This window comes from Sinocyclocheilus rhinocerous, unplaced genomic scaffold (assembly GCF_001515625.1).
Source record: "Sinocyclocheilus rhinocerous isolate Xijiao unplaced genomic scaffold, SAMN03320098_v1.1 scaffold119, whole genome shotgun sequence".
Lineage (NCBI taxonomy): Eukaryota > Metazoa > Chordata > Actinopteri > Cypriniformes > Cyprinidae > Sinocyclocheilus > Sinocyclocheilus rhinocerous.
In genome coordinates, this window is record NW_015654491.1 from 274,702 (window position 1) to 285,815 (window position 11,114).

The window sequence follows — 11,114 nt, forward strand, 5'->3', positions numbered from 1 at the left end:
TTTTTTTTTTTTTTTTTTTTTAGATTATCCAAGATGTACCTTTTGCTTACATGCAACATTTTTTTCCCCCCAGAGGAGTGATGATTCAGATGTTGAATGGAAATCATGGAAATATTATTTAGTAAAACATGCAGATGCAAACACATGTGACAAAGTAAATGCATGCAGTTAGCCAAGCTAGTCTGAATGGCATTTGAAAAGATTCTTTATAATTATGTGACAGTATCACTAGTAACCATCAAGTCCGATGACAGATTTGTGAATTGAGATGCCACTGTACTGTATATACCATTCGATTTTAGCTCTAAAAAGTGCATTTACCCATGAAACTCCACCAAGTCCTCCCTGAATATTTGTAGACACTCAGTCAAGCTGAACCTATTCATTCATAAGCATTTTTGCTGCATTAAAAGCTTATGCAGATGTGCTGACAGTGGGTGTAGCATTATTATTGCACTGATTCTTTTTATTAAAGCATGTCAATCTCTGTGTTATTGAAGCCTGAAAACCCACCCAACTTCTGTATATGTGTCTGATGAATGACTTTAAAAATGCAGCACCGCCATTTGCTGTGATTCACCCAAAGGCTGTGGGGAGAATTTCTGTATAACTCAAATTCAGTCAACTCAGGTCAACAGCAAGTCCGGTCACAGTCAGCTGGATATTTTCCCTCATATTTTCCTCATGAATGAATGTTCCCCTTAAGGAAAGTACAGTAGGCAATGACCATGTGCACCTGAGGTGAAGATGATTATGTTCCAAAGAACAACAGGAAATAATGTGAACTGTAGCCTGTCATATTTGAAGTTGCAGTAAGCTGTAGAAGTCATGTCGAGGTGATATCCTCATTCTTACGAAGGCTGAATTTGTCACCAGACACCGTTCCACTCTAATGGGATGCTTAGAGAGTGAGTTCAGAGTCACTGCATTTTCATGGGACAGTCCTGCATCTCGTGCTTCTTCTTCCTAGTGTTACTCCCGCGCAATGGCAGGGTCCGCTTGTCGGCGGCACCCTCGTCTCTCTCTGGCTCGATCCAAGGCGTCTTCTGAGGCGACGTTCACGTGACGCATGTCTTCGGTAATCCGGTCCATCCATCTCTTCTTTGGTCGTCCGCGCGTCAGTCTCGGTACCGAATTTCATCACCGTATCATCGAAGCCGTCCCTCCCGTCCTGCAGCTTGTGGTTATATTGAAAAATGTAAATATATTTATATGAATATTTTAATATAAATAAATGAATGCATGTATTTCACATATATACATTTAAAATATTATTTACAAATATTATGAAATATTAAATATTTTATGAAAATATATAACCCTCAAATAAAAGTAGATTTATAAATATATTTTATATTATCTATATTGATTTATAAATGTATATTTTTTATAAATACATAGAGTAGCCTATCTATCTATCTATCTGTATGTCTGCCTGTCTATCTATCTATCTATCTATCTATCTATCTATCTATCTATCTATCTTACTGTTGATTAAATGTATATTTTTTTATAAATAGGCCTACATTATTATCTATAGGCCTATTCATTTTTAAATGTATTTTTATAAATACATACAGTATTGTCTATCTTTATTATTGATTTTTAAATGTATATTTTATAAATACAGTATATTGATTTATAATTTCTAAATATTTATAAATGTTTAATGTTTTATAAATATGACGTTTTTATCTATCTATCTATCTATCTATCTATCTATCTATCTATCTGCCTGCCTGCCTGCCTGCCTGTCTCTCTGTCTGTCTATTTTATTTATTTATTTATAAAATAATACATACACTGAACGATTAAGGATGTGCCTTTGCCCTTGTTTTGTGAACTCTGACTACAGAGGGGTGGTGTGAGTACATGTGTGTGTGTGTGTGTGTTTGGGTCAGGAAGCATTTGTGCTGTGGTGTAATTACAGTGTAGACACCAGCTGCTGCTTCTGCATTCCAACACACACTGATACTGCCAACGGAGGTCATGACACATCACACACAGCTTCCACCGTGACTGGTCCCTTACAAACACTAAACATGTTACCTGTGGCTGATGACGTTCATGCTTGAAAGGGTTTATTTAGCTCAAAGACCTTTCAGAATATTGATTTTGACATTTAACTCTTCACCAGTCCATATTTAGAGTAGGTTAGTTAGGATGGCTGATAGTAACTTTTGTAGTGTGTTTAAGTCATCGGCACTTACAAATCATGCTGTTTATCCCGCTGGGAGTCAGATGATTGAAGGTGTGACATTATGTATACACACATACACAAAAAGTAATCCGGTTCAGAAGTTCAGCTGAACTATGATCCTGCCTCAAGGGCATGATGGAACAATAAAGAGGGAAATAGGATGATACCGCATAGATTTAAAAGGAAATTTGATTGTTAGATCAAACAAGCTGAAAGGGAAAGAAAGACAACTGTTAGCATCGACTTCTTCAGCAGAGCAGAAACAAATTAAATTTTTGTTTTATTTGACTTTGTACATATATTTGTATATATTGCCCTTTTCCCCCTTTATTTGTATATGATCAAGGTCAAAGGTCAAGATCACAACAGAGTCACAAGTCACATGATTCCTTTAGGATTTCATGACAATTACTTCCTGCATCTTTTTACATCTGTTTCTTCTTAACTATAACCTTTCTTCATCCTACCTCTCTCACCACTCTCATCCTCTCAAATATATATCTTGCAGCCTTGACACTGAAGCACACTGTATGTTCTCCATCTGGTGTGTCTGTGTGCCCTTCGGCTGCTAGTCTTAAGGGTGTGTGTGTGTGTCAGTCCATGACAGATTCTTTTGTCAGTTTTATGTCCATACATGTGTGAAAGCTGCTTCCTCATTTGCTCAGTGACCTGAAAATCTTTCAAGCTGTTTGTATTGATAAGAGAGGCTGCATGTCTACTGCTGGTCGATTCAGGCACAGCTCTGCTTTATATAAACATTTTTTAAATGGAGCTGGTGGATGTCTCCGTGATGTCGTCATGGAGGAGTGGAAGAGGACTGTGAAGCTCTGGTGAACTCCATGCCCAAGAGGGTTAAGGCAGTGCTGGAAAATAATGGTGGCCACACAAAATATTGACACTTTGGGCCCAATTTGGACACTTTCACTTAGGGGTGTACTCATTTAACTTACTGACCCCAAACACAATGTTCACGCTCAACAATGTGCAAATAAAAACATAAAATCTCTTTATTGAACAGAGACATCTTAAACACTATATACCAGAGCTCCAAATGCACATTTCAGAATAGATACCATAAAAGATATCAAATTAACATGAGCACTACTCCACTAGACAAACATGAGCACGGTAACTACAAGTATTACAAGTATTGACACAACATGTATACACATATACTCCTAATTTGGAGAAAAAGTGCTGCTTGTTTTCTCCTTCCCTGTATTTAAACTGATCCCCCAGTTCACAGCGCAAAGATCATTTTTCACAGCTTACATTCATGATAAACACAAATAACTATGCATTAGTCACCTATTTACATGGTTTAAAGCAATATGTAACTTCTGTAAGTACTAGAGTACAGAGCCGCAAGGACAGCACTTATAGATAACTAGTCATTTTAATAGTACAGTGGCCTAGAAATTAGAAAGTGGCGTAATATTATTTTTTATTTAGTGAGCTATTTCTATTTACTTGAGAAAAAATATAAATAGAGCTTATTTGTGTTCCTACTTCATTTCATAAAACAAAAACAGGTTTTGTTTATATATCACATACAAGGCTGAGATGAAAGAATAAATGAATTTAAATGCATTTCTATTCTATTCTATTTTTTAGACGTGCACATGCACATTAAAATGGCTTGCTTTTTCAAACCTAACAGGCTTTTACACAGGCTTAAGTAACTTTTTCATGCATTCTAGTGGATATTTATCCTTTTCACAAATTCACTTAAAACAAGATTTCAAGACTTTGCATTATCTAATGAATGAGTCAAGTTCATCATTTCATCCATTTCCAGATGTTTTGCTTTACATAAACATCAGAAAGGAAACTGCATGATTGTACATGATTCCCAAAAGCAATTTGATGTCTATGTGTGGGCGTTCTATGTTGTACAGTGTCTAAATTATTATTTTTTTGGTCTATATATGCGTGGACTCCCTCCGGTTTCTCTCAACTCCGTGGGTTCTGTAGTTAAAAAACACGTGCAGTCCATTGACCGGATGCACGATTGGCACCGTCTGCATCCTTGGATATGTTTCTGTTGCCAAAGTGCAATCCACTGTGGCGAGCAACTCCACTGCAAGAGTTTTCAGCACAATCAAAGCTAGCTCTCGACCGATGCACCTCCTCACACCGCCTCCGAAAGGGACATAACTGAAGCGGTCGGTTTTGCTCTCATTTCGATCCGCGCAGAACCGGTCCGGGTCGAAGAGCTCTGGGTTCTGATACGCTTCTGCTGTCTCATGCGTGTCACGGATGCTGTACATGATGCTCCAGCCCTTCGGGATCTGATAACCCTGCAGATGCATAATATAGGAATTATTTCATTAGAGCACATTGCCTTCTAGACCTTTCTGAGACTTCAAAATATAAAAAGTAAATATAAAAATAAAATTTGTCATCTTAAATTTTTTTACACCATTTTTGTGTTCAGAACTATATATATAATGTAAGAATTGTAATTAATGTTTCTAATATACATACAAAATGCTGCTGAGAAAATCTAGCTATTAGCATGAACTAGCTTTTGCAGACAATGAATGCAATATCCAAAAATGGCATTTGCAGTACTTATTTTGGCCAAATACAAAAACCAAACCAAAACAAAAACACTTACGTTTAATTCAAATGTTTGCAGAACTGTCCTGTATCCCCCAGACACCGGTGGGAGGAACCGAAGCACCTCTCTGACCACACAGTCCAGGTAAGAAAGTTGATTCAGTTTCTCCAAACTCAGGTACGGGACATGGGTCCGAGAGCGACGCCCCTCTTCCTTGTCCCCTGCTTCAAAACACATTGTTTTATTTATCGCTGATGTCCACTCACTGGTACTCTTCTCAGCAGCATCGCTTTCCTCACTGATGACGTTACCATGGCAACGAGAGCGGCAGTATCCATGCACGTCGCCGATCAACCCCTCGCTTTCCAGCTCTGCTCTGGTGCGCTCACTCACATCTGGATGACGCAGCAGCTGCAGGATGAGGGATGTTGATGCGCTGGCAGTAGTGGAGTGAGCAGCAAAGATTAACTCTACTGCGGTTTCCTGAAATGCATTTTAATTTATTTAATTAGTAAACATGAATCCAAATGAAATCGAAAGGCAAAAATGAAATGCAATTAACAATTAGAATAGCAATTTATTTTGCATATATACACGGACAAGATTATTTTATTCGCTTATGTCAGAAACAGTGAATCTCTTTAAAAACTGGCTGTTGTTTTCACTTCATTGCATTGTTATAATTCATAAAAGTTGTACCCACTACTGGCGACTGACACTGTTACATATACTCGCTAATGCTGATTTTTACTCGCATTTGGCGCTGGGCGAGTGTTAGTTTTGGGCCCTGTATGTATATACTGTATGTATGTATATGTATATGTATATGTATATGTGTGTCTGTATATATACTGTATGTATATATATATATATATATATATATATAAAATACCTTGCTACGTGTACTGCGTTAGGCTAACGGAGACTTGTCATTTGCACTTATTTATTGTTGCTCTTTTGTTAGTTTTGATTGCTTCTGTTGTCCTCATTTGTAAGTCGCTTTGGATAAAAGCGTCTGCTAAATGACTAAATGTAAATGTAAATGTAAAATACACATACTCATACATTTTAGAAAAATTGACAAATTTGTCTCATGCTCACCAAGGATACATTTATTTGCTCAAAAATACAGTAAAAACAGTAATATAAATGTATATATAATAATGGTTATTATTATTATCAAAGCTGAAAACAGTTTTTTGCTGCTTAATATTTTTGTGAAAAACTTGATACATTTTTCAGAATTCTCTGATGAATAGAAAGTTCAAAAGAACAGCATTTTTTGTAATATAAATCTTTTGTAACATTATAAATGTCTTTACTGTCACTTTTGATCAGTTTAGTGCATCCTTGTTTAGTGCATCTTTGAAATAAGGTATTACTTTATTTTTTAAATATATTTTTTATAATATTTACAATATTATTGTTTTGCTGCATTTTTGATCAAATAAATGCCATCATGGAAGAGCGTTCTTTCAAAAACATTTGAAAATTTTTTGGCCGTTTTTTTTTTTTTTACAAATATATGTGTCTGTGGATGTATGTATAAATAAATAAATGAATAAATAAATGTAATTGGATCAAAACATTGTTGTGGGATCATCACCAGTGATGGAAGCAAAATATAATTCTACAAGATAAAATAATTAAAGCTAGGTAATAGTACAAAGATAGCACACAATAAATTTGGATTTGGCCTTCTAAGGTTTACCTTGAGTTCTTGCACTGTAAGCTCGTAGTCATCTTCCTTCGCACTGCTCAGCATATAGTCAAAAGCGTCACAATAATCACTGGTTTGCTGCTTTTTCAGTTTCTCCTCTATGATCTTCTCCATGGCAGAGTGCAGAATCTCACGGGCCCTGATTCCCTACAACAAAACAATAGATTATGTTCATGAATTAAAGTTCTCGAAAGTAGCCGAGATTTAGACATTCGTCTAGTGACTTGAAAATGTACTCTATTTTGCTTGCTCAAGCTGTGAAACAATGTGACTTTTAGCCTGTGGAAGGAAGATCGGAACTAGACTCATTCTCACCTTGCGCAGGCCGCTTATGGGGGTGTCAATAGGAAGAGAAAAGAGATTGTTCATGAGCTGTTCAAAGGTTTTGGAGAGAGAAGTGATTTGCTGCTCCTCCAGGTGCAGACCGAGCAGGACTCGCACTGCGATGCGGAAAGTGAGTGACTTGGCTGCGGTGTAAACATCCACAGACCCGGTCTCGGCGCACCACTTAGCAATTTCAGACTTGACGACATCTTGAAGGTGGGTCAGATAGGCCTCCAGTGCTCCACGGCTAAACACTTTTGCAAGGATCTAGGAAGCGAATAGAAAACAAAATCGTATTGATCAAATGCTGAACTATTCATTGCAACATTAATGGCTGGAAATGAAATATTCATTTTTGTGAGCCTAAAGAAAACAGTAAAGTGTTCATCTTTACAGGGTTATTTATAGGAGAAATAAAGCAATTAATGGGTTAATATTTTCGATCAGATGCCTTTTTTTATTGAGACTTTCAAACAACAAGTCTTTCAGAGTGCATGCATTTCAGATACACTTACTTTTCTTTTCCTCTTGTGCAGGTCACCAACTGAGTTTACCAGAGTGTTGGGCCCCAGGATGATGCGTGTGCTCTGGGGCCACTGCGTGCACACCAGCGTGTGTTCACCCAGCAGAATCTTACGGATGTTTTCTGCACCAGTCACTCGGATGAGGGGTTTGCCCAAAAGGTGAGTTTTAAAAACATTTCCGTGGTTCTCGCGTCTGGAGATGTGAAAGCTGGATCCCTGTTACAACACAACAGAGTTTCATGTAAAATCTTTTATGCAATAAGTGGGTCCCCACTACTTTTGACCAATTCATTTCTAAGACTTTTCCAGTCATTTGTGACTATAAGTATTTTTCTGTCAGGACCACTATCGTCAAAGATGATTGACAATTAGCATACAGTTTGGATTGGCGGTATGGTTCCGTTCTGGGCAAGAACTCCCTGCGCATCCATGCAGCCTAGCATGGATGAGAGCAGGGAGAGCAGCGATAAGCCCCCCCCAGGACAGCAGCCGTGAAACCACAAGCAACAGCAGAGCCGGTAAGACAGCACCGGCAGCCGCCAGCAACGCGGAGACGAGGCAGATATCGTGCCCGAACATCTCCACCGATGATCAAAGCCAAAAAAAAAAAATGAAAAGAAAAGAAAAAAGAAAGAAAAGAATCCACGTGCGTGTTGTTCCAGTGATGAGATCTTCTTCTTGATGGAGCGCCTCCAAAAGTTGTGTGACACGCAAGAAGATCGCTTTACGCGCTCACCGGAAATCTAGGCATGGAATAAGAATTGGACATTATACGGGTTTAACATGGGTTTTATGAAGAGAGGAGATCTACCGTGCTGTCAGTCTCTCCAGCTTCCCAGAGAAGGACAAGAAACTGACAACTATTCCAAACAGTTTTACAAGCTGCATGCGCTGGCATGTCTTTCATCCGAGTTTATCCACCTTTTCTTGGGGTGCAACCCCTGGAACAGCCTTGCTCTCACCCACTTCGACTGTAAATCAGACTCGAAACGAACTTGAGATTATGGGAAGTTTGGAAACTAGCACACATTTGTGCTTATTACAGAAAATCTCTCTTAAACACGCTTCCTAGTAAATAAAACGTATAAAGTCTTTAAAAAAGTATAATATCATAGTATATAGCCTAGTACATGGTGTACATAAACATCAAACAACTTTTATTCTTTAGTTCTCTTATTCAGGTTTTATTCTCATTTGAAGAAATAGTGAAACATTAAGAGATTTAAATATCCGAAGAATCGTATACAGTGAAAAATGACTCTTGATAAGTAGATGGTTCTTTCTTAACCTAATAATCAATGAAGACACTTTATCGAATGGTGTAACAAATATCTATCTGTCAGATCTGTGGCTAAAACATGCAATCAGTAATCTAAAATAACATTATCTTAATAGCAGAGGTAATGGTGACCTTAAGTAAAACAGAGACAGACAATGAGTGTGTACTCACCTCAACACGAGTGTAAAATCATACCGAAGATATCCAGTGAAACGTCCAGATTCTTTCTAATAGGTGAACTATGAGTCTTCTGTGCATCTCGCGCGCTCTAGCTTTATAGGTATTGGCACATGTTTATGATCCACCTGCACCAGTGACGTGTGAGCAGTTTATTCTCTCTCTCTCTCTCTCTCTGATGGTTGAAGAGGTCGTGGATATATCACAGGGTATGGGAAATGTTCGTAGGTTCCACAGAGGGAATCAGAGAGAGAGAGAGAGAGAGAGAGAGAGAGAGAGAGAGAGATTGTGGGGGTTTTACTTATTGGTTACCTATTTCCTCATTAGAATTCCATTCGATCCACTTGTCATCATTTTCATGCACTGCATTTTAGGCAAGCATTCTAGTTTATAACGTCTAAAATCATCAAAATGTATTATTTCATCATTCATCATTACATCAAAAATGTTTTGTGTAAAAAAATTGTTATTCACTTAATTAGTTCAGATTTAATTATTTTCAGACAATCGAAAACAACATGATTAAATTTGTTTACAGAGAAGCTGCACAAAAACCTGTTTGGAGTTAAATCACTTTTCAAATATAGGCTAAATCTAAAATTTCCTTCGTTAGAACACGTGGAATTTAACCCGTGTGTGGATAATTCAGGTACTTCCAGAGGGCCAACTTTTTAAAAATAATAGGTAAATCAGTTTCTGAACGCAATAGTTTGACTTTCGTCTTGCTCAATTTTATTTTATTTTGTCGCCCCGAGAACATTTAACTTATCTTAAACAAAACTTAATTTTGTAACATATTTGTGATGTTTAAATCTATAAAAAAAATGTGTTAAATTATGTAACTTGTGTAGGCTATGTAGGCTATACTGTCCGATACAGACAGCGATATTTCAGTTTGAGAGCGTAAATATAGGCTAGGCTATTTATCGCAGTATGACTTTTAATGTAAACTTTAAAGATATTTCGCATCCCGACCTGAATTATAGCCAGGCTGCGCTAAATATAGGCTACACAGTCTAAAAGTTCAAGCTTTTTAAGATAATTATCAGGATGCGGTTAAATTTAGTTTATTTTGCGGTTCGTGTACAATAATTCTTACAAATGATTTCTATTATTATTACAATTATGCCTGTATTCATTTGCTCATTCTTCTCTGGCTGAAATCAGCAAAGCTTGCCGACATGTTATTGTTCCATTCAGTCATCACCCATCTGGTACACTGGGCTGTACAAAAAATAAATAAATAAATAAAATAAATAAATAAAAAATATATATACATACAGTCATGGTCAGAATTATTGGCACCCTTAGTAAATATGATCAAAGAAGGCTGTGAAAATAAATCTGCATTGTTAATCATTTTGATCTTTTATTAAAAAAATGCACATAAATCTAACCTTTCATTGGAGAATAAGAATTTAAAATGGGGGGAAATATCATTATGACATAAATGTTTTTCTCTAATACACATTGGACTTAATGGCACCCTTTTATTCAATGCTTTTTGAAACCTCCATTTGGCATAATAACACATAATAACAGCTCTGAGTTTTCTCCTATAATGCCTGATGAGGTTAGAGAGCACCTGACAAGAGATCAGAGACCTTTCCTTCATCCAGAATCTCTCCAGACCCTTCAGATTCCCAGCTCCATGATGGTGCTTCTCCTCTTCAGTTCACCACACTCATTTTCTATAGGGTTCAGCTCAGGGAACTGGAATGGCCATGGCAGAAGCTTGGTTTTGTGCCCAGTGACCCATTTTTGTGTTGTTTTTAAGGTTTGTTTTTGGATTATTGTCTGGTTGGAAGATCCAAACATGGCCCATTATAAGATTTCTAACAGAGTCAGTCACTTTTTGATTTTTTATCTGTTGGTATTTGATAGAATCCATGATGCCATGTATCTAAACAAGATGTCCAGGACCTCCAGCAGAAATATAGGCCCACGACATTAAAAATACAGCAGTATATTTCATTGTACACATGGGGTACTTTTTTACTCCTGTGTGCACCAAACCCATCTTGAGTGTTTGTTGCTAAAAAGCTAATTTTTTAGTTACATCTGACCATAGAAGCCAGTCCCATTTGAAGTTCCAGTCGTGTCTGACAACAGAATATGCAGGGGATTGTTTTTGGATGAGAGCATTTTCTTTTCTTGATTTTTTTTTCTTGAAACCCTCCCAAACAACATGTGGTGTAGGTGCTGTTTGATGTTTTTTTTATTTTTTTAAGGTTTTCTGACCCTGAGAGACTATTTTCTGCAATTCTCCAGCTGTGGTCCTTGGAGAGTCTTTAGCCACTCAAACTCTCCTCCTCACCGTGCATTAG

General features: G+C 37.3%; 1 protein-coding gene across 1 annotated transcript; it reads right to left on the reverse strand.

The window, feature by feature from the left end:
- Nucleotides 1-3,183: 3,183 nt before the first annotated feature.
- LOC107717048 (cytochrome P450 26B1-like) lies at nucleotides 3,184-8,215 on the reverse strand. The gene is made up of 6 exons (XM_016523691.1): nucleotides 7,785-8,215; nucleotides 7,323-7,547; nucleotides 6,799-7,074; nucleotides 6,475-6,630; nucleotides 4,821-5,246; nucleotides 3,184-4,500 (listed from the first exon to the last, which is right to left on the reverse strand). Exons 1-6 carry the CDS (start codon nucleotides 7,908-7,910, stop codon nucleotides 4,123-4,125), a joined length of 1,587 nt encoding a protein of 528 aa, XP_016379177.1. The 5' UTR covers nucleotides 7,911-8,215; the 3' UTR covers nucleotides 3,184-4,122.
- Nucleotides 8,216-11,114: the final 2,899 nt, after the last annotated feature.

What these genes read in the sequence shown, in the direction of transcription:
- LOC107717048 (XM_016523691.1), bottom strand. Translation starts at nt 7,910, where the DNA reads ATGTTCGGGCACGATATCTGCCTCGTCTCCGCGTTGCTGGCGGCTGCC. An exon ending in TGCACAAGAGGAAAAGAAAA is followed by an intron (nt 7,075 to 7,322) that starts GTAAGTGTATCT and finishes TTCGCTTCCTAG; the next exon opens with ATCCTTGCAAAAGTGTTTAG. An exon ending in TGCAAACATTTGAATTAAAC is followed by an intron (nt 4,501 to 4,820) that starts GTAAGTGTTTTT and finishes ATGCATCTGCAG; the next exon opens with GGTTATCAGATCCCGAAGGG.